Source organism: Perognathus longimembris, chromosome 8 (assembly GCF_023159225.1).
Source record: "Perognathus longimembris pacificus isolate PPM17 chromosome 8, ASM2315922v1, whole genome shotgun sequence".
Lineage (NCBI taxonomy): Eukaryota > Metazoa > Chordata > Mammalia > Rodentia > Heteromyidae > Perognathus > Perognathus longimembris.
The window spans coordinates 73395857-73418646 of record NC_063168.1 but is presented as its reverse complement, the minus strand read 5'-3'; the positions used below and the strand labels follow the sequence as shown (position 1 = coordinate 73418646).

Genomic DNA, 22790 nt, shown 5'->3' with positions numbered 1-22790 from the left:
GACACGGATGGCCCCGAGGAGGTGCGTGCGGACAAGCCCCCCGAGAGACGATGTGGTAACAGATGCCGAGCGCAAGGGACTCTCTGGGGTTCCCCTGATGCCCTCCTGTTCCCGCTGGGCCCTTCCATCCTTGAAATCTCAGCCCAAACACCCTCTTGCTGGCATCTGAACCCCCAGCGCTCGGCACGCGGGAAGTGAGGAAGGCACGCAGGACGGCCTGTCGTTTTCTGAAGGCTCTCATCCCCCTCGTCCCCCGGAGCCGGGCTGGGAGTCACGAATAAGACATCGGTGTTGAACGTGAGGGTGGCTCGGGCGCAGGGCGCCTGGCCTCTCCCGGCCGTGCTCTGGGCCTCTGGTCCGCAGGGTTCAAGTGCGGGCAGCTCATTCGGGAGGAGGAACGGGGCCTCCGTTCAGCTTGGCTTACACCACACGCACCGGGGCCTTCTTGATCGTTCCTAAAGAGCCAGGTAAACTGAAAAGCACACGGCACGACCTAGCGCTCGCCTCTCAGCGCAGCCGGTGCGGGCCCTTGCGGGCCTCGCCGTCGTTTCCGTGTGGGGTCTCTCGGGTTTCTCTTGAGTGCATTGGTGGGTTTGGTGCAGTGAGGAACCGTAGGACGGAGGGGCCTATTGGATAGACCTGGGAAGCGAGGGGGCCTGCGGGCTGACCGCTGCAACTCGGATTCCCGCCTCCCAGATCCTCTCGGCCCCGAATCATGAATGAGAGGTAGATGTAATGTACGTGTGTGTGTGTGCACGTGCGCGTGTACACAGGACAGTGAGCTCCTCTGGGAACAGCTTTCACAATTATGTAAATAATTGGAACCTTTCCAGAAACATGATTCCCAGGCTATTTTTTTTTAAGGTTCCTATTTTAAGTTTGTTTTTGGTAGAAGCATAAAAGCAACTCAACCACGTTCTGTTCCGAGTAGGAAGATCTCCCGCTTGGGGCGGCGGCGGTCCTTTCGGGGGACCCCTGTTCGTTCTCACAGTATGCCATCCCAGGCTCCTCAGGAGACGCCCGGGGCTTCTGGCTCGAGCCCAACACGACTTCGTTTGCCCAGGATGGGAACAGCTATGGCACCTTCCCTTTCGGCATCACCGGGAAGCCCAGCAGCCGGCAGAACAAGCCGGGGAGGACGCTGGGGCTCAGTGTGTGTGTGTGCGCGTGTGTGCGTGTGTGTGTGTGCGCGCGTGCGTGTGCATTCTCGCCTCTCCTGCCACGTGGCACGCCCCAGCACCGGATGCCCGCTGCACTTGTCAGCTCCATGCTGAAACCACGCTGGGCTGCCTGTGTCTTGACCACTGATTTTGAGATACTTAAAAAATCGTCTGCGGCCTGACAGGGCGTGCCCTGCGGCGTGGACCGCGCATTTTAGGGGGCTAGTTAGAAAAGGACGCATTATCGATTCACCTGAGAGAGAGTGTAGAAACCTGAAGCTTGGGTACTTTGGTTTTAGACAGGGTTAGAATGTTTTCAGCTATAAAAACACACACCAGTAGCACAGAGGGGGGAGAGTGTGCTGGTGAATGAGACTCGTGGGCTAAAGCGCAGCGACAGCTTGTGGCTTTGTTTCCCAGGGTAACATGTTGGTCTCTTTGAGTCCCAACTTCCTGTCAGGGTTCACAGGAAGAATACGTGTCCTGCTCTTTAGAACACACACACACACACACACACACACACACACAGTCCTCCGTGCAAGTGACACGTCGTTCCTGCTGTTGGTTCTCTGCGGAGGAGGGTGGTTTTCCTTGGGCCTCCGTGTCTATACCGCAGCAGGCCTGCCTTTCATGTAGCTGATTTTCCCCTCTGGTCCTGGAGCTTGAACTCAGGACCCTGGGTGCTGTCCCCGAGCTTCTTTTTTCACTCAAGGATAGCACTTTACCACTTGAGCAACAGTACCACTTCCAGATTGTTTTTTTTTCTGAGTAGTTTATAAGAGTCTCACAGACTTTCCCGTTCCGGTGAGTTTTCTCCTGCCTTGGCTAGATCCACACTGGGATCCTGTGTCCCGGTGTGAGGAGGTATTTGGTTCTGAATGGGTGCCCTGGGCTTCCTCCTGAGTTTTGAGAAGGGATTGGGGAATGTGGGATGGGGCCTTCTCTGGTCCTGGGAGGTGGGGAGGGCGGGGCCTGGGGGGCGGGAGGTGGTGTGGGAGTATCCCCTTTGACCTGGACGGGGGGGGGGGGGGGGGGGGGGGGCTGCGGGGTGGCTCTTGCCCTCTCACCTACCTCGCTGCTTTTCAAGACGGCTTGCTAGGCTATCGACTATCGTAATTTCTGTTCCTGTAAGTGGGTTTTATCCATGGTTTGATTCACAACAAGGAGGGGGGGCCAGAGTGCTGGGTACACTGACGCCCCGCCCCTTGCTCTTCCAGCACACGTGGAGAACGAGGAGCAGTACACCCAGGCTCTGGAGAAGTTCGGTGGCAACTGTGTGTGCAGAGATGACCCCGATTTAGGGAGCGCGTTCCTGAAGTTCTCCGTGTTCACCAAGGAGCTGACGGCGCTCTTCAAAAACCTGGTGAGTGCCCACAGCGCCCGTGCCGCTGTGGAGGGCAGAGAGGGGCCCCGCGGGGCTCAGGGGGCCCCGCACCCCTGCCCTGGCTCCTGCACACAGTGCATCAAGGTGGGGCAAAGCATAAAACTAGTTTTCACTCTACCCCAACGTTTGTAAATTCAACTTGGCATTTTAAAGGCGCACCGCCGCAGGGTGGAATGATGGGTAAATACGTTCAGCTTCCTACAGGCCTCTGGCTTCCGTTCTTTACAGTTTCTATCCGGCGTGGAATAGTCTCTGTTTCTGGTAATTATAGCCGACGTTCACAGTGATAATATTTAATAAATAGGCTTCAGACCCATCTCCCGCAGCAAGGTAACCTGTAATCTAAGTGCAGAAATTTCCATGAATATTTAAAGGCTTCTCGTGAGCATAGCATGGGGAGAACCGCCTCTGGGGTTCTTGAGCGAGCGGGAGCAGAGCGGGTCGGAAGGCCCGCGGCCGGGCCGGGCTAGGAGCGCTGTGTGTCCTCTCCGTGGGAACCGACTTCTGACCTGGACAGAGAGAGGGCTGGCCCCGAGGCTCACCCGCTGTCTCTTTCCTGCTTCTCGTCCCCAGCTGCCCGTGGGGGTCTCCGAGGGCCCCGTAGGGAACCCAGCCATGCGCTGTGTGTAGGTGGCAAGCGTGCCTTTCCCGTTCCTCCTCTCGGGGGGCTCGCAGCCAGCGAGGGGAGCTGGTGGGGCTGGGAAGCCGAGACCAGGGCAGAGCGCTGGCGTTCACAACGGCAGGGCAAAGAGCAAGGCCGCGCCGCGTGGTCTCGCCGCCCTCTTCGCTTGTGACTATTTCCACTGGACACGGTAAAGGTAGGAAGTTGCCACCCGGGTTATGTTTTTTTACTTGGAAACAAGTTTGAAATCTCTGGGACTCTGATGGAGTTTGTCACCCTGGGCTCCTGGCCCGCCCCGGGCGGCCGTTGTCCCCGGTTCTGGCTGGCACGCAGAGGTGGGGCTCGGGCTCACCGTGGGGAGGGAAAGAGCGCGGGATTGTACTCGTTAGGTTGGGGACATTGCATGATCCTGGGGTAAAGCTGTTTAGATCGCACCGTGGTGGGGACCCCCTGGGAAGAAGTCGGACGTGAGCTCCATCCCTTCCACACGCGTGGGATGGACGGTCCGTCTGCTTCCTACTGCTTTCTTGTGAGGTACAAGTGAGTGACGAGAAACTGGAGCAAGCAGTAGGGGGGAGAGAGCCTGCAAAGAGCAGAGGAAAACATCACAGAAGCTCTATTTTTATTTCCTGGAGTAACCCAGAAACGTTGTGTCTGCACAGGAGAGGACAAGCTACTGGTAGAAATATAAAAGTAAAAATCCAACAAGAAGGGCTAGGCCCTGGGGGCTCACACCTGTAAGCCGAGCCACTCAGGAGGCTGAGATCCGAGGATCTCAGGGTTTGAAGCCAGCACAGGCAGGAAAGTCCCTAACTCTTTTTATCTTCCCCCCAAGACTCTTATCTCCAATTAACCAGCAAAAAATACAACACCCCCCCCCAAAACAGAAGTGAAACCGTGGCTCAGGTGGTATAGTGCTAGCCTTGAGCAAAAAGCTCAGGGACAGCACCCAGGCCCTGAGTCCAAGCCCTATGATGGACACACACACACACACACACACACACACACACACACACACACACACGGGTCAGAGTAGGAGAAATCTCTTGGACTAGATTTAAAAAAAGAAGTCATGTAGGAAACACAAAAGGACACAAATTAACACCCAAGGCCCAGCAGCCTGAGGGGCCCCAGGTGTCCAGTGTGATAAGGGAACAAGGCAGCTCAGTGACATAGTGAAAGACCCTGAAAGCCTCCAGAAATTGCACAGCATTCAGAGTCCGAGAGGCGGTGGCCTTCTCCGTAGCAGCACTGGAAGGAAACCCTGGTGAGACGCGGCACAGTGCTATGAAATCTCAGATCCAGCTTCACCTGGACTTAGTGAGCTGGAGCCTAGATCCAAAGATGGTATTAGATAGAGAAGCAAGCCAGGTGCCCGTGGCTCATGCCTAACTAAAATCCTACTCAGGAGGCTGAGAGCTGAGGATGACAGTTCAAAGCCAGCCTGGGCAGGAAGTCTGTTGGACTCTTATCTCCAATGAATCACCAAAACAGCTGGAAGTAGAACTGTGGCTCAAGTGTTAGAGTGCTAGCCTAGAGCACCAAAAACTCAGGACAGCTCCCAGGCCCTGAGTTCAAGCCCCAGGACCCTCTAGAGGGGAAAAATAGAGAAGCAATACTCACAAAGAGTTTCTTTTCTCGGAAACTCCTACGGGACGTGCTTTAGCAAAAGGACCAGCGATGCTGAGAAAGAGGAAGCACAGAGCGAGCGTGGGACAGGACCCCACGCAGGGCGGGCAGCGAGAGGCCCTGGGGAAGATGGCTGGGGTGTCCTGAGGGCTGCCCTAGGACACCTGGGGGCGCTGACCCTGCACCCTTGGGAGCCAGCTCCCTTTCCTTGGGCCAAGTACTCTCCCTACCTGAGCTTCCACAGCCGACCGTGTGCATAGAAGGTGGTCGGTTGCTTGTTCTTTTGCCTGCTCTAGCTTATCGAATCCTGTAAGTCCCACACGGTGAGTCCGTGTCCCTCGCCTTGTCGATTGGATAATGGAAGCCCTGGGTGGGGTACAGAGCTCTCTGGGGAGGCTCAGGGTGCTTGGCTGCTTTGGGGGGTACTTGCTGGGGTAGGGCCGCCCACCCCACCCCACATCCTGGAGTCTGGGGTAGACTGGCTTGTGTTCGGTCCTGTGGTCTGTGGTCTGGGTCCGGGGCGAGTCTTGGAGCTTCTTGCTCTGGGTTTTCCTGAGCAAGCAGGGTAAGCCCCCGGCGCCGTGACTGGTGTGTCGCTCACCGTCCTGTGGCATTGCCACCTGCGGGCCGCAGGGGAGCCCGCGCCACTCCCACTTGAAGGTTGGGTGCACACCCTAAGTGACGTTCAGGCGTGTGGCTAGTGGGCAGAGCTGGGATTCTCCTCCAGGCGTTCGGAGGCCAAACTTGATGAGTGTGGTGATAGACATTTGTAAGCCATGTTAAAAGCCCCCCCCACTCCCCCCCCCCCCCCCCAGCTCTTCTGCGCACTGTGACATTTATAAAGGAACCGAGGCCTCTCCTCAACTCCCTGGGGAAGGAAAAGGGGGAGCCCAGGCTCAGGCCCCTCTTCTTCCAAGGCTGAGACAAGTCTGTCTGCCTCACGGGCTGGACTGAGCGTGTAGGTGCGTTCCTTTGTGAAGTGCTGCCTGGCCCCTAGCGATGCTGACAGGGGTCGGCGTCTGTGAAGTGACCGACTCCAGGCCGTGGTCGCTTTGAGGACGTGTGCGTTGCTTTCGTTTCGGCTTTCACTTGAGCGAGTTGGGATTGTTGGTCTTGTTTCCCAGACAGAGAAAACCTTACTTGGGCCTAAATTAGTACCCATCAGGCCTGATTTTTCTAGAAGCTGCCGAGCCGATGATAGGAGAGGTCTCCTTTTTTGGAATTTCGTATACCATTCTCGTTCTGGTTTTTGGTCACATCTGTCCCGTCTCATATTTTCAAAGCCTTTCCCGCAGGCATTTAAAAGGCATTCTGTATGGCTAACATTCCAGAAAGAATAATAATTACCACCTGCCTACTTTGAGGCCCCAAAGGATGTTTCTAAAGTAGTTGGAACACAATCAAAAAAAAAAAAAAAAAAAGGCTGGCCTCATACAAAGCAAGATTTTCTCCCTGATGGGCAAGATTCCTGTGAAGGCCCGCGAGTCTTCTTCACCCAGGCTACGGGGCAGTGCCAAGCACAGCATGGCAATGACAACAAGGTTAGCTGCTTCTCCCTCCCCAGATGGGTGTGAGCATCCCAGAGAGATTTCCCAAGTGCTTTCTAGTGTCAGACTCGCAAGGGGGGACCAGTTTCTGAAAGGATGGCTGGATCTGACCGCAGTGGACAGGAAGCGGAAGAGGAACCCCCGGTTCCCTGTGGAACTGGTCCGTGCAGGAGGTCAGCGTGAGTCGGGGGCAGAGTCTAGTAGCTCTGCAGGCCGGGCTGGAGCTGCTGCCCTGGGCCAGGTGGTCTCAGTCCCCTCACCCTGGGGAAGAACTTCCACCAAGCAGCTGGCTGCTAAGTCACTCGCCTTGTGCAAGCGACCCAAGTGTGAAGACTGCGGCTGCAGGCTGGCCTGGGGCTGCTGGGATGAAAAGCAGCTCTGGCTTTGTGCTGTGCAGCGTGCCTAGCCGAGGAGTTCATCTCGCCTGGGTTTGGTGTCTTAGTACCGCAGTGTGTTCATCCCAGCACCATCGAGCTCAGGTTAAATCGGAGCGGATCCTCCCTCTTGATGAAGCTCACTACCAAAAGACCTTACCTCAGTTCTTCACAGTGCTCCTTGCAACTTGTCGTATTGAAAATATTTCATGTTTTAATGTGTTGTTGAGTGGGGCACTAATCGTAACTTCACCTTTGGGGAGGAATTCTTAGTTATGGATTTGGACATGAATTATGCTGACCTCTGAAGAAGCCCCCAAGGGCCTGTGATTGGCGGAGTGTCTGCCTCAGGTCAGAGCTGGGGGCCTGTGATTGGTGGGAGTGTCTGCCTCAGGTCAGAGCTGGGGGCCTGTGATTGGTGGGAGTGTCTGCCTCAGGTCAGAGCTGGGGGCCTGTGATTGGCGGGAGTGTCTGCCTCAGGTCAGAGCTGGGGGCCTGTGATTGGCGGGAGTGTCTGCCTCAGGTCAGAGCCGGGGCCTGTGATTGGTGGGAGTGTCTGCCTCAGGTCAGAACTGGGGCCTGTGATTGGTGGGAGTGTCTGCCTCAGGTCAGAGCTGGGGGCCTGTGATTGGTGGGAGTGTCTGCCTCAGGTCAGAACTGGGGCCTGTGATTGGTGGGAGTGTCTGCCTCAGGTCAGAGCTGGGGGCCTGTGATTGGTGGGAGTGTCTGCCTCAGGTCAGAACTGGGGCCTGTGATGATTGGTGGGAGTGTCTGCCTCAGGTCAGAGCTGGGGGCCTGTGATTGGTGGGAGTGTCTGCCTCAGGTCAGAGCTGGGGGCCTGTGATTGGTGGGAGTGTCTGCCTCCAGGTCAGAGCTGAGTTTCTGGAGTTGCCTCTTACAACACCTGTTGTTTAATCTCTGATTCTTTCCCAATTAGTTGCTGTTTTTCATGCTTGTCTCTGATGTTTATTGTCCCGTGGTGCTGTGAGCTGGAAAACCAGGTGCTGTGGCCGGCTAGACTCGGGTGTGAGTTGGGAGTTGGTGGGCTTTGGGGAGACTTGAGGGCTGGGCATGTTTGGGGGACAGAGTACAGGGGTCGCCCTTCTGCCACCTGCTTTGAGCTCCTGGAAACCTTCATCATTTCGGCTTTACCGTGATAACCTATGGCCCCTCCATCAGCTGGAAATTTCTCCTCTGAGATGCACAAAGACTTCAAGCACTGTGAGCTGGCTCCATATTCTCCCATCCACTACAAAACACGAGAGCGAGAAGTGGAAGTGAAGGGGAGAGATGGACATTTGGGTTGTTCCTCATTCAGGGGTTCAGTTGTGCTGTTTCTTTGTGGGGGCCGGCACTACCCCGTCACTCCCGTGGACTGCGAGAAGAACTGCAGTGGCAGAGGCCTTGGACGCGGGGAGGAAGGTCGATGGAGACGAGGCACCCCACACGGGCATTCGACTCTCGTGGCTCCTGTCTGGGGTTTTTCTAGAATGTACTGTCTGGGGGAGCAGCCTGGAAAGCAGGAAGCGGCGGCTCCCCACGGATTTGGAGCCCTGGCTCCTTTGGGGTGGGGGGTGTGAGTGGAGCGGGGAGTCCCGGGGACTGCGGTCACAGGCTGGCTGGGTTCACCTTCCGGTGCTGCGATTGCAGAGTGCACAAACCCGGAGCAGCCTGCACAGCTTCCCCAGTGTGGGGCGGGGCCGTGACCGGTAGGAGAGTCGGTAGAGAGGATTCGTGAGCTCCAGCAGGGTGTGCTTCTGTCGTTCTGATTGTGTGCAGTCTATTCAAGAGACAGCTGCTTCCCTATGGGGAGACCTCTGACCCCCCCCATTCCGTCCCCTCGGGGGCTGTGCTCGAACCCAGGCCTTGTGCATTTTAGGCACTTGCTGTACCACTGAACCACAGTCTAGTCCTTGCTTTTTTTTTTTTTTTTTGGCCAGTCCTGGGCCTTGGACTCAGGGCCTGAGCACTGTCCCTGGCTTCTTTTAGCTCAAGGCTAGCACTCTGCCACTTGAGCCACAGCGCCACTTCTGGCCGTTTTCTGTATAGGTGGTGCTGGGGAATCGAACCCAGGGCCTCATGTATATGAGGCAGGCACTCTTGCCACTAGGCCGTATCCCCAGCCCCATTGCTTTTTTTTTTTTTTTAAGACAAGATTATATAGCTGGGGCTGGCCTTGAACTTGTTATCCTTCTGCCTCTGCCTACTATGTGTTGGGATAATAGTTATGTATCACAACCCTCAACTTGAACTCTACTGCGGGAGTCCTGTGCCCTTCTCCACTCCACCTCTCTCATCTCGGATCCTGGTGGGGGCGGGAAGCAGAAAGCCGTTGCTTTCTGTCCACTTAAAACCCAAAAGACGAAAGCAGCCTGGCTGCCAGGGGAGTGTGTGGAAACTGGGAAGGAGGTCAGGGATTTCTCCTCCTCTCTCTGGTGTGAAGGCTGCCAGTGTGGTTTTGGCAGGCGGTTGTTTTTGATCTCTAAGTGTGGGTTAAACACTCAACATGGGCACGGGTATTTCCTCTCTGTTTTCATTAAGCCAACGATGAGAGCGGCTCTTTTGAGAGGTGCAGGACGGGTGCAGGACGGGGCGTATCTGTTTTCTGGGGCCCCCTGGGGAGCGTGTCACCGGGCCACGTGTGTGTGTGTGTGTGTGCATGCGTGCACGCACATACGGGTGGCTGCTACACGGATGCACTCCACGGCAATGATGGAAGTGGCCCAGAAGAAGGTTTTGCCTTGACGAGTTCTGGCTTTTCCAGTAAGGGGGCCAGAGGAAGCTGTGGTGGAGAGCGCCCCCTGTTGGCAGCGCAAGTCCGCCCGGCCTGGCCTGCCCCGAGTTGGACGGGAGCCTCGGCCCTGGAGGGCGAAGGGGCTTTCGGTCCCTCACATTCAGCCGGTTGTGAGCTAAGGGCAGAACTCTGGCTTCAGAGTTCTCCGCTCGCTCTGGTTGTGCAGTCCGGGGGACAGAGTGGGTCATTGAATTCCGCGTCTAATGTGGGGATGGGGCGCCGACTCCTCCACGTGCCCAGGAGAGCTTGGTGAAACTCGGTGGCCCCGCGCCCTTCCGTGCCCTTCCGCGGGACCACTCCGCCTCCTGCCTCTTGTGTTGGCGGCTTTTTCCTCTAAGGATGCTCATCCACCCATCTACGTGATTCTCTGCCGCACCCTCTTCAAACTCCACCCAAAGGTCACCTTATAACAAGGCTGCCCCGCCCACTACTGGAAGGCAGCCCTGCCCCACACATGTAGACACCTGCGTTCGTGTATCTGGAGCAGCACCCACGTGCCGGAACCCCCCAGAGACACTCGGGGTGTTTGGATGAAGACGTGGTGGTGCACCTGTATAGCGGGTAGAAAGGAAAGAACCGCCAGTACAGCGGCGTGAAGGAATAGCAAATCCCGCTCAGCCTCGAGACCTGTGTGAAGAAAGTCAGCCGGGGAAAGTGCAGACGGAAGACCATTTCTAAAATTCTGGGAAGTGCGGGCCGTTGTGTGGTGACAGGAGTCGATCAGGGATTCTTCGGGAACAGGGCTGGGAGGAATGGCGGCCAGTGCGGCGGAGGAGCCTGCGGTTCGTTCCCTCCGGGAAGGCTGGCGTACATGCCGATGGGCAGCACACGACCATTGGTCACCGCCGCCTCAGGCCTGTACCTCACTCCGATCCTAGGCCAGCTCCTGCAGGAGAAGCGGAGCTCCCAGCACCCAGAGGCTGCTTCGTGGAGTTTCCATCTTCTCATGAATGCTGGAAACTGCTGAGAACACCGCTCACTGGGCACCGAGGTGTGGCGTCCCACGCCGCCTCTGGCCTCTGCCTGCCCAGGAGGTGTTGCCTGTGGCGACCAGGTGCTCAGGAAGACTCTTTGCCCATGTTTTGTCCTGTGTAGTGACAAGGTGATCTTTGTAGGGAAAGCCGGAGAGTTGAAGGTTTTGGGGAAGTGCTCTGGGGAGGTCTGTTCTTTTTTTAGACTCGTAGTGCCGGAGCTAGATTTTGCCTGATGACTTTTAGCTGTTCCCTAAAAATAGAGAGCTGCATGGTTCTGGTATAAAAACAGACATGGAACGGAACGGAAAACCCAGAAATAAATTCACACTGGCTCAGCTATCAGATTTTTGACAAAGGAGTCCATCCGAATGGACACGTTTGAGCCTGTTCAACAAATGGTACTGTGAGAACTAAATAGCCACCTGAATGAGACGGAAACGAGACCGCCATCTTTGTTTTTGTTTGGGAAGGGCGGGAAAGGCGATGGACAGAGCGAGTCTGGTCAAGGTGCATAGCACGCCTATATGGAAATGGCAAATGAAACCCCCTGGTACAGCTAACTGATTCTAATAAAATGCAGAAAGGAAATGGAGAGAGCCGTGACTCCGGAGGAGCTGTGGCAGGGCTGGGGTCCTGGCTTCAGGCTTCAGGCTTCATGCCAACCGCTCCTTTGGGCGAGGTCATCTGGCAAGGTCAACTGGCCGCCTAGGTTAGAGAGATGCAGCCTGCCCCACCGCGGGGGGCTGGGGGGGCCTTGAAGTTCCAGGGACCGGTGACCAGATAGGGGGAGACTTGTGAGTCAGGTGGGGGGGGGGAACTAGACATAAGGAGTTTTAAGGCCAAATTAAAAAGCATTAGGAAGGACGGTGTTTTCACACTGGTGTAGGCGCCCATTCCCTCCCCGCCAGCCCGTCAGCTTTTTTTTGTTCTTGACCTTCAGCGTCCACGCCTGCGGTCTGCCCTGCCGTTGAAATCTCTTTGTTTGTACTTGTGAGATTAGAGATGTGTGACGGGGATGGGCTCCTCTTGTCAGGCATATTCGGGTGAACTCTGGAAAAGCAAAGATAGGAAGCGGGAGAGCGGAAGCGGGGAGGGGAAGTTACTTTCACAGCCGGCGTGTTGGCTGGCCTGTTTTGAGCAGTGGCTGGGCGGTGATCTGTCCTCAGGTGTGCGTGCTGTGGCAGAAGCCCATTTCGGGAACGGTTATATCAGGTCTCTCGCTTGGAGCTACGAGGAACGTTCTGAGTGGGTGCCCAGGTCTTTCCGTGGGTCTCTCTTGCCTGCCTCCTGGGGTTCTTGTGAGCAGTGCCCAGGGAGACCCAGGTGTGCGTGTTCTCCAGGTGTGTCGCTGTCACCCAGAGACCTCACCTTCAGTGGGTTATTTCTAAGCTTCTCTTTCCGGGTAATTCCCCCCTGGCACAGCAGGTGACAGTGCGTCGTGGTGGCGTGCCCGGGCCAGCGGGACAGAGGTCGACTTCAGTCCTCAGCTGGAATGACTGAAACACTTCCGAGGTGGATGCGCGCGTCCCTCGGCGGGAGGGGTCGGTTGTTGGGGGGTCGGTTGTTGGGGCGGGCCTCGTGACCTCCCCTAACAGTGTTCCTCGAGGGAGTTTGAGAACGTTTTGCTCCCAATAGTTGGGAACTCGCATCTTGTACCGCCTTAAGTTACTGCCTGTTCTATCCTCCTGTGGAAGGTGATTAGACTGAAAAGCAAGTTCCCTTGCTCGATGTGGAGACGGGAGGTGCAGGTCCCCGAGTCCCTGTTCCTGGCCCTCCTCTGCTCTCTCCTGTGGCGTGAGCACCGCGGCCCGAGCGGCCCGGTGCTGGTCTTGGAGTCACAGTGCGGGGTGTGCCTAGACGTCTCCCAGCCAGAGCACGGCAGCTTTGATTTTGAGCTGTGGGTGTGACAGCCTGGCTTGCCATGATACGAGTGCATGTGCATAACTAATGAGTGTGCCCTGAGTGTGTCAGGAGGGCCCGAGTCCGTTCAGTTGAATCAAGGGTGAACATTCAAACCAGACTCTTCTTGCTTTAGGGAGAACCCCCAGACTCCTGCCTTTCCTTTTCTTTGGCTAGCCCAGTACATGTGACCCCCCCCCCTCCCTCCCTCCCTCCCTCCCTCTCTCCCTCCCTCCCTCCCTCCCATGTTCACCCACACTCACAGACATGCTCTGCGCATTTGCCTCTCACACACACACTCGTTGACATACTCACAATCCTTTCACCCGCTGACGTCTGCTCGCTCACGTGCACACCCACTCCTCAAGCCAGCACCCACCGATGTCTCTTCCCACCGACGGCTCCGTGGGGGGCGTGGCAGTGTGGAGTAGGGGGCGGGGCGGGGCTCGGCAGCCCCCAGGGTAGGTTATGGTTGTTTCCTTTCTTCGAGGCTCTGCAAAGCAATTTTCATTTCTAATGACTGCATTTTAGAAACTTCATCGCTTACCAGTGTGAAGTTACCGTGAAATAGTCACGCGTACGAGCGTTCATTAAATATATGTTTCACTCGTGAAATAAAATGGTTAAGGAGTCTGAGCTGGCATGAGACTATCGTTCTGTGCTGGGCAGGTCTTGCCAGAGGTTAATAATTATCAAGTGTCCTCCAGCGTGCTTGCTACGACTGCTTTAGGTTAAAAAGGGAAGTGAGTTTAAAAATCCTTTTTTTTTGTTTATGTTTTTCAGATTCAGAACATGAACAACATAATCTCCTTCCCTTTGGACAGTTTGCTGAAAGGAGACCTGAAAGGCGTGAAAGGGGTATGGCACTCAAAACCCCACCCATCCAGATGCTCTTAGGCCACGGGGTTGTGAGGGGGGGAGGGGTGAGGGGGAGGGTGGCGGCTGGGGGGGTGGTGGTGACCAAGCCCTCGGGAGACTGAGCCCCTCAGCTGGATCTGCGCATGATGTGTGGTCTGGCCCATCCTGGGGACTTGGTGCGGAGACCTGTCAGTCCGAGAGACGTATGCTGAGCTGTTTTCCGGTCAGAGGCTGTCTTTTCAGGTTTAATTTTAGAGTAGACGGAGGTGTAGACAGTGGGCTCCGGGGTGACGAGGCCGGCCAGGAGTGTGGAGCTGGGTAGTGGGCCTGGCATCGTCGGTTTCCGTGTGTGGACATTGCATACGCTCTGTAATAAGTACTTTACAAAAGAAAAAGAAATGCCACCCCACCCGTGGTCTTCATGAAAAGCCTGTGGTCTCGGTCTTTCATTTTTCATGAGATTGCATGAATCATTTATTGCAGAAATTAATGCTCTTGTCAGGACTGGCTTAGGACTGGAGTCTTGAGGCACGGAAGTTAATGATTAGTCCTTAATGGCTGTGCCTCTTGGTTTGCAGGATCTGAAAAAGCCCTTTGATAAAGCGTGGAAGGACTATGAAACGAAAATGTGAGTGTTTTCACTGTAAAAATGGTGTGCAGGTAATTTGAGATTTCAATTTTAAACCAGACTGTATGGCTTGAAGGGTTGTCTGGGTAAACAGTAATCCAGGAAAGAATTTTCGTAACGCTGCGGGGCTGTGATCTGCTAGGAGAACAGGCTCTGTTGTCCTCAGCGGCTACATTCAGCCACGGTGGCTTTGACCCTTGTCTCTTCTTGGACGGTGTCAGGTTGCTTCCATGGTCAAGAAAGTTCACTGAAGGATGTGGAAGGCAGTTTCCCCCAGGAGGTATTCCTTTCTTGTTTTTGAGTGCTTTTCTGTATGTTATGTCCACTTAGGACAGCAATGCAGCTTTCAGACTTTGTCTTCCTGGTGGGGCGGTTTTTGTTTTTAAACATCTGCTTTTAGCTGTAGGTTCTTGTACCTTTGAAATACCAGCACACTTGATTTTAGGAAGAGTCAGCATTCCTTGATTGCTTCGCCTACCAGAACGGAAGGTCAAAGTGGGCTACAGCTTCTGCCCTGGCTGACTTCGAGCAGGCTTAACATTTTCCTCCACAGCTTCTCCTTCCAGGGTAGGGAGAGTCCAGCTACAGCCCTTGTGGCTGTTTAATTAAATACTGGAGAAACAGAGAGTATTTTTAAATGTCTCATGTTTACTTTGGGATCTCTGTGCCTTGGGGAAATGGAGAGTTTTCTGAATGGGAATAGAAACTTTCAGAGGAAGCCATCTGGCAGATTGAGATGTGTTAAGAGGAAATCACTCCAAATGTAATCCTAAGTGTTTATCTGGGCCCTTTTGGGACAAGCTTGTATATTGTCACTAGTGAAGACCACAAAGCTGGAATCAACCCATACCCGTCTCGTACTCATTCTGTAACGGAAATGTGCACAGAAATGTTCATTTTCCATGTTACTTGGGAGCCACTTGGACCTGGGCGTGGAGTTCTACTAGTGGCATACACGCACGTCAGCATGCGCGAGCTTAAGTCAGAGGACCTCCCAGAGTCTGCTCACCCAGAGAGACCAGCAGCCAGTGCTCCTGGCCTTCAGCCTCCTTCACCCGGGGCCGCTTGAGTGAAGTCAGCATTGCTGCTTCACAGACCGCGAGCCGGGACCCGCGTGGCTGCTGCCTACCCAGCCCGTGTCTTGAGGCCGGGCCAGGAGGTGGGGCCACCGACTTCCATCCAGCCGCTCCCACGGCCCCCGCCAAAACCCGCACCGTGCCGCTTCCGTGGGCACTAGACTAGAGCGCGGAGGCTGCTGAAGAAGACGCCAGAGAGAGGGCCTCCGCTTCCGGCAGAAAGGATTGGGAAGTCCTCACACGCTGTGCGGTGGAGACACGCATGGAAGGGGCAGGGACAGAATTACTCACAAAACCCCAGAGTCCAAGGAGTGGCCGTGGCCCCTCTCCAAGTTGAATCATTGTCCAATGCATAAATAGTCCTTTACCCACTAAGTATGCCTGACCATCCCAAGAGGCCTTGTGCTGCGCACGGGCTGGATTTGAGATGTCCTCAGAATTCCTGGGTGTAATCAACGGATCTTTGGGAGCAGTACCATGTGCTGAGTGCTCGCGGGACCCCAGCCAGCTTGTGTCGTTTATCGCTGAATAGGCCACCTTGCGTCTCCCAGTGCCACTTATCTGCAAAAGTACTTTCTGCAAAAAGCGCTGCCTCAAGTCTGCCCACAGGAAATGCCGTGCTGGCCTTCCTGACAGTCCTTCAGCTGGAGTACTTTCCGTCACCTTTCTTTAGTCTCTTTCCACAAGAGAAGAACACATTCCCAGCCCTCCAGAGTTGAAGTGCCGTGGTGGCTTCTTCCACCTGATTGTTCTTGTTGGGATGTGCTCCAGGTTAACTTAAGCTGCACCCTCGACACTTGGGTGGTAGGCTTCGGCCTGAGGTCGGCGTGCAAAGGCCACAAGGAAGGAAAAGATGAGCTGGGTGACTGTGTAGGTTGGGCCGGAGGGCCTGGAGAACAACATCCCTGCTTGGGAAGATGAAGAGAGAGCTTGGGGGGGGGGGAGGAGGCGAGGAGGGAGAGGCAGGCTGGGGGAGGCGAGGAGTGTGGGCGTGCGCGGTGGTTGTCTTACCTCCTCTGACCAGATGGACTCAGCAGGTGCTTGGGAAGTCTGTGGAGTGAGCAGGCCCACGCTGATGTTTTTACGACAATGGGCAGTTACCTTTTGAGAGACTTAAGAGGCTGTTCTAGAACATGCAGTGAGCCCTGGTCTGAGCAGCCTAGGGAGTGGGGGACAGCCTGGAGGCCGTCCGTGTCAGAGAACCCCGTCCAGAGGCCTTGTGCTTAGTCCTTGCTCTTCTTCACACACAGAACCAAAATAGAAAAGGAGAAAAAGGAACACGCCAAGCTCCACGGGATGATCCGGACCGAGATCAGCGGTGCTGAAATTGCCGAGGAGATGGAAAAGGAGAGGCGATTCTTCCAGCTCCAGATGTGCGAGGTGAGAGGCCGGGGAGAACCCCCTTCCCACGGTGTCATCTCCACCCCGGCCCGTGGCCCCCGCTCAGCTGGGTTACCGGGCTCCGTGTCTGTACTGGTGGAATTAGGCCACTCTAACCAGTCTTTTATTGAGAGTAGAGAAAACAGAATGTCCTTTCTGGCTTCACAGTCTCCGGAATCAGCCAAACCGCTTAGTCCTCAGGTGCGTTCTAATGCGGTACCCGGGTTCCCATTGCGCCAGTGGAGTCGAGATGGGGAGGGCTGAGGAAGCGCCACTCCAGGACACCCTCGGTGCCGGGGGAGGTGCCGGGGGAAGTGCTTTCTCCAGGTGTCACCGCCCCGTGCTGGCGCCTTAGCATGAGGTCCAGATGGCGGCATGGACCCTGGCAGCATGTCTGCCAGGCCGGGGCCTGCCTGATGCTGGAGGCGTTTGATCAGTGAAGCCCCAGCCGGTGCCCGTGGGTGCCCAGTGACGCAGCCCCCGCCCCGCCGCCATTGAATTCCCAGCCACCCCAGCGAAGCTTTCGGTGTGGGGGGGGGGCGTGCCTTCCCCCCCACCCCCACCCCCAGCGCTCTCTCACACATACGCCCGCGAGTCTGCTTTCCATCTTCACCTCTGAAAACGTGTCTTTTTGACTAAGTTCCCATCAGGAGGATTTCTGGGTCAAAGAGTACACGCGTTTTAAGTTCTGATCTGTTGCCAAGCGTCTTATTAACAATTGTGTCATTTTGATGAGGTGCCAGGCATCCAGTTAACAGTGAGTATATCTCAGGAAGGAAGGGAGCACGCGTAAGTGCAAGCAGTGGAGGGAAAAGGAAATTGGTGGCCTGTGGTCTCGGAGTAGCTGTGGTCTCCTCACTGGGTGAGGAGTGGGGAAGAGCGGCCGTGCTGGATGCGCTCAGGGTCCTTTTTGAGGACCACTCTGCAGAGAGAGACGGCCCAGTGCACTGCATGCCCAACAAGCCTTTCAGAAAGTGCAGTGCATTTCTTGATGCTAGCTTTGTAGGTCCCTGGGGCTTGCTCATAGCTTAATGCACTCTCTAACTCCAGAGTGGCTTGAATTTATTTTAATTTAAAATTTAGCTGGGCACTAGTGGTTCACACCTGTATCCAAAGTACTCAAGAGGCCGAGTGAGATCTGAGGATTGTGGTTCAAAGCCAGCCCGGGCAGGAAAGTCTATGAGACTCATAGCTCCAGTTAAACACCAGAAAACTGGAAGTAGCACTGTAGTTCCTAGCGGTAGAGCACTAGCCCTGAGCAAAAGTGCTCAGGGACAGCGCCCAGGCCCTGACGTCAAACTCCACAGCCAACCCACAAAATAAAATAGTGTACGTGGTCACCTGTAGGGGGAAGGCCCTTGGAGTTAGCAGCCTGGGGACAGAGACCTCAGCTACAGAATTGCAGCGGTTAATGTTGTGAAGAACGGCCTTCCTAAAGCAAGGGGCCTGGCACAGAAGTGTGTGCACGTGTTGACCCGAGATGGTTAGAAACTGCATTTGGCTGGGTCATCCACTGGCCCCGCGCGGCCCGGCGAGACCTGGGCCTGCAGGATGCGATCGCGTCTGACGAGCGGGAGTTCCTGGCTCCTAAACTTGTGGTATTTCAGACGGCGATGAAAGAAACATTTAGGTATGGTGCTCAGAAGATATTAAGTGTTTGCTAAGGAGCGTTACCCCTTTGGAAAGACATGAAACAAGTGGGAGAAATGACCTGTCTTTCTGAAACTTGTGTTAAGCTCGTCTTCTACCCATTTCTCTGATGGTCCCTCTCTGTTTCTGAACAGTATCTACTGAAGGTCAATGAAATCAAGATCAAAAAAGGAGTGGATTTACTCCAGAATCTCATCAAATACTTCCATGCCCAGTGCAAGTAAGTCTGTCTTCGTCCTTGGGTGTGGTTTGACCGCTGCTCTGGGAGTGGACGGTAGCTGGGTGGAGGGGTGTGCACACTCATTGGTAACGGACAGGGAAGGCCTGGAGGGCCAGCGTGAGCTCCTCACGTGGACCTGTGAGCGTGCCCGGGGGAGGGGGCCAGGCCCAGAGGCCACGCGCCCTCAGACTGCGGCTGCGTGACAAGTCGGAGTAGCTAGGAGCAGACTCGTGGATGCCGCAGCCCGGGCCAATGAAGAAATGGGGATGACTGTTCATTCAGGGGTGTGTGCGGGGTTGGTTGCCTTTTTGGGTGGTGAAAGTGCTCTGGTGTGGCACAAGCTGGTTGCACAGCTTGATGCATATAGTTGGTGAACACACACTACACCATGAAGTCCAAAATGGCTAATTATGTGGTTTGGGAATTATATTGCGACACAAGTGGAATTATGTGTGATATAAAAAAAAAACAAACTACAGTGATTGTCAAACTTTTTAAATTTGATTTTACCCCATAATCTCAGCTGTTGTCTTTGTTAGAAGAGAAATGAGAAGGTGTTATACAGGGTGTTGAGAAAGTTCTTTCGGGTGGTGCTGATCCAATGATGACCGAAGCAAAGGAGGGCACGAGTGGAGAGAGAGATTGTGTGCTGACGTGCTGGGCTCAGCTCTGCCCCAGACATCAGCCCCTTGCAGTCTGACTCTCATCACTTGTGCTCCCTGACCTCGAGGTCACCGGGTAGACACATCCATGGCGTAGTCACTCACCTGACCGATGCTCACCACACACAAAGTGATGCCAGACTCCATGCGACGTGCTAAGAGAAAGTGATGCACAGTATGCGCGTAGTTCTGCTCAGAGAATAAAGTTGGGGCGTTGGTTACGAAACGTTGGATGCTGACAGCTGGGCGTGGTAGTCCATCCCTGTAATCCCAGCTGTTGGGAAGACAGAGGCCGTAGACTGGAGAGTTCAGGGCCGGCCTGGAATACATAGCAAGACTTTACTTCAAAAACAAAATAAAACAAAAAGAAAGACATTGGCTGTTTCTAAAAATGTTCTGAAGTATGTAAATCTGAGAGGGAGTTGAAAAAACTTGATTTATATGAAGGTTTAGGGTACGATTTTTATTTTTCTATTTTGTTCAGCTATTATGTTCTCCAAAGTCAGACACGGTGCCCGGTGCATGGGGGGGAGCGGTCACTGGGGTGCTTCTTGAGTTCCTGCGGGCCTCTTTAAGAGTCATGTACACTGTGACCTATGGGCAGCAGCCAGGAGATAAGCCGGGGGTGGGGGGTGGGGTGGTGGCAGGGGTGGGGGTGTAAATACTCCAGGCAGAGTAGAGTCCAGGTCTGAAGGCGCAAAAAGGCCAGGGTCGTTTGAGAATGGCATAAAATGCGACTGGACAGATAAGCCCTAGAGACATGCCTTGGGTTCTGGACCAGGTTCAGGGTCTTAGCTCAAATGTAATGAGGGGCTCTAGAATAGTATTTTTTTTGGGGGGGGGGCGGTGTTGGTCCTGGGACTTGAACTCAGGGCCTAGATGCTGTCCCTGAGCTTTTTTGCTCAGGGCTAGCACTCTACCACTTCTGTCACAGCTCCACCTCTAGCTTTTCTTAAAGGTAGTCTAGTGAAGGTAAGAGTCTCGCGGACCCTCTTGCCTGGTCTGGCGTTCGCTCGCCATCCTCCCATCTCAGCTTCTGAGTAGCTAGGGGTACAGGGCTGAGCCGCCCAGCCCCTGGAGTAGTTCTAAGGATAGGCTTCCCTTCCTCAGTGCCTCTGTGGTCGCCAGGACCTGCACCTGCTTGAGGCTCTAGTGACCCAAGAAGGCAGAAAACCCAAGTTCTTCCCCTTTGGACCACAGGACTCCCCGGGGGACAGGCTCCTAGGAGTCCCACGAGCAGGCGCTGAGCCGGGTTTGTGGGCAGGGGTGATGGAGCCCGAGTGTACGCGGGCCGTGGCCGAGGTGCTCGGCTCGAGCCCCGGGGCAGCCGGACGGGCCTCCGCGGGAGTGGAGATGTGGGCTGGCTTGAGAACTTCCCGAGGTCAGGTGGCCACGCACCTGCGCCCTCACCGTCTCCCGAGCGGGCCTTACCCCAGGCTGTTGTGTCGTCACCTAGCGTTCCTTTTCCTAGAAGGTCCTAGAAGGTTCCTTTGAGCCAGCCCCCGGGGGCCTGGCCCCTCCTGACCGGGCCTCTGTGGCGTCCCCTGCGGTCTCCCCCGGCTGTCTGTCACCCGAGGGACTGTTTCCCCGTAGGAAGGCGGTGTCATCTGTTTATTTCTGTCTCCAGGGCATGATGCGGACACCTAGCATGTGCGTGTGTCACGGGACTGGTGAGGTCACCTTGAGCAAAGTGCGGTGCATGGTCACTGCTGCTCTGCTTCCTTCCTTCCGTGCACTTGAGGTCGTGCGGAAGGAGCTGTGCCGAGCAGCGCGTCCCAGGGAAGAGAGAGCCCCGTGGGAAAGACCGTCCCCGAGGGGAGGATCGCGGGTGGACGATGGTCAAGGCGAACGCTGTGACCCAGGCTCAAACCCGCCGCGCGATTAGCATGCAGGACCCCCCCCCCCCCCGCCCCGTTCTTCTGGAACAGTGGCCTCGTCTGAGGTGATGTAGGAAGTGGGCCGCTTCCTTGCTGACGTTTTATTTTTAGGAAGAAGCTATTCTGGGGTTTCCTTTTTCTTCTTTATTTTGCCCACACTGTCAGTTGGGTAGCAACAGGCCACTTGTGGAGCGTGAATGAGCTGGCCTTCTGTGGGCATGAGCTCGGTAACCTTTGAAAATACGAACCCTCTACCCTTCCTTCTTGGATGAGGGAGAGAGAGAAAAGAAGGGGTGTGTGTGTGTGCGCGTGTGCGTGTGCGCACGCTCACACTCCAAGCTCCCCAGGTCACTTGGGCATTTTTTACTTTTTTCCCCAGTCGTTCCTGTTTGTTTTATATTTTTATATCTGTAGAGGTGATGCACTGAGGGGCTACAGTCAGGTAAAGGGCCCATTTCTTTAGGGACCCTGTCACCCCGTCCCCTGCTCTGCCCTAGTTTTTCCCTCCCGTCCCCACCCGCTAGGTAGAGCTCCTTTTCACCGTAGTGTCTGGGGAGTAGACTTCCACTTAGAAAATTCCTATTTCGGGGATAAACTGTGGGGCCCGAGAGACTTGCCCGTGGGGCCCCAGGGCCTTGGGGGTGATCACGGGACCCCGTCTTTCTGATGAGGTCTTTCTAGCCCCAGGGACTTGGGGGGTGACCACAGGACCCGTCTTTCGGATGAGGTCTTCCTAGTCTCTGTTTCTCAGCCCCAGAGGCCCAGCCTGCCCGATGAGCGCCGGGCCCAGGGCCGGACGGAGCTCGCCTGCCCAGCCCACACTGCGTCCGTGGCTGCCGCCCTCGCACGGGAGAGAGCACCGTGCGTTACCCAGGTCCTAGCGGCCACGTTGGGTTGGCGTGAGCCTTCAAGCTGTCTGGATGCGCGGTGTTTTGCTGTTTGCTCGTTTTTGTGTTGTGCGTTTCTGAAGTGCTTCGACACGTACTTCATTCCAAGAGCACCTGCGCTCCGGCCTCGTTCCCTCGCCCGTGTTCTGCGCCCGCGCTGCTGGAGACGGGGCAGGACGGCCTCGGTACCGCCCGCTGCGGCCCAAGATGGCCGCCGCGCGTGGGATGGGCTTCCTCGCGTTCATCTTGAGCACACGCCCGCTGAGACCCTGCTGAGATACCGGCTCGCGCGCGTGCGCTCCGTGGGCCTGGGACGCCACGCTGGCGGATCTGGAGGAGCCGGCGTGCGTGCTGGGCGCCTCGGCCTCCCGGGGGAGGCTGGAGGGTGGGGTGTTAGGCCTGGGGCAGGGGGAGGAGGGAGGCAGGGTCGGCCCAGGGCTGCCCGGTCCCGAAGAGACGAGACCGAGACCGCAGCTAAGCGAGCGTATTTTAAAGGTTTGACCATCTGGTCAAGCAGGCTAGAAAGTGTTTTAGTAGAATACACCATTTGATTGCTTTTTAAACGTGTATGTCAGTACCGGAGCTCGAGCCCGGGGCCTTGCTGTTCGGGTTCCCAGCTGGTGCTCTACCATTCCAGCCGCACCTAGTCTGACTTTTTTTTTTTGACTGGTTAGGTATGGAATTTCGTGGACTTTTCTTTCCTGGGCTCGGCAGGTTTCGAACTGAGATCCTCCTGAGTAGCTAGGATTATATAGGGCAGGACCCCCAGCTGAACTGGTGCTGTATGGATGGTGAAAGTTCTTTGGCTAAGGCTTGAGGAAACGTTCGTGAGCTTTCCTGAGGAAGAATCTCTGGGGACTTGCACGCGTCGTCCTGACTGACGGCAGCCAGCAAAGCACCCTTGGGCTCCTCTTTCTTGAAGCTCTCCCTTTCCGGGCACGTGCCTCAGAGGTGTACCTGGATTCCTCAGACAGAAGCAAAGGGTTGAAAAACCAGAGGCGGTTTCTCAGGTAGACAAGTCAGAATACTGGTCCTGAGACTAGAATGAAGCCCACATCGTGTGTGTGTGCGTGTGCGTGTGTATACACACGCGCGTGCACACACACATACGTGTGTGCCCAGTTACGGGGTCTAAAACTCAGGGTGTCCTCCTTTTGGTTGGCTTTGTC

General features: G+C 55.5%; 1 protein-coding gene and 1 long non-coding RNA gene across 4 annotated transcripts in view; one reads left to right on the top strand and one right to left on the bottom strand.

Moving 5' to 3' along the window:
- The window catches only part of Asap2 (ArfGAP with SH3 domain, ankyrin repeat and PH domain 2), a 112702-nt gene that overhangs the window by 49182 nt on the left and 40730 nt on the right, over window positions 1-22790 (top strand). For all 3 annotated transcript variants that reach the window (XM_048353443.1, XM_048353442.1, XM_048353444.1), the window contains exons 4-8: window positions 2378-2523; window positions 13167-13241; window positions 13820-13869; window positions 16196-16325; window positions 18110-18195. In XM_048353443.1, coding sequence (XP_048209400.1) covers window positions 2378-2523; window positions 13167-13241; window positions 13820-13869; window positions 16196-16325; window positions 18110-18195 — 487 coding nt within the window. The remainder of the gene's footprint in view (window positions 1-2377; window positions 2524-13166; window positions 13242-13819; window positions 13870-16195; window positions 16326-18109; window positions 18196-22790) is intronic.
- Window positions 1681-21016, bottom strand: LOC125356750. Its single transcript, XR_007211958.1, has 3 exons — window positions 20753-21016; window positions 18037-18040; window positions 1681-1691 (listed from the first exon to the last, which is right to left on the bottom strand). It is a non-coding gene; the product is annotated as an uncharacterized LOC125356750 (long non-coding RNA).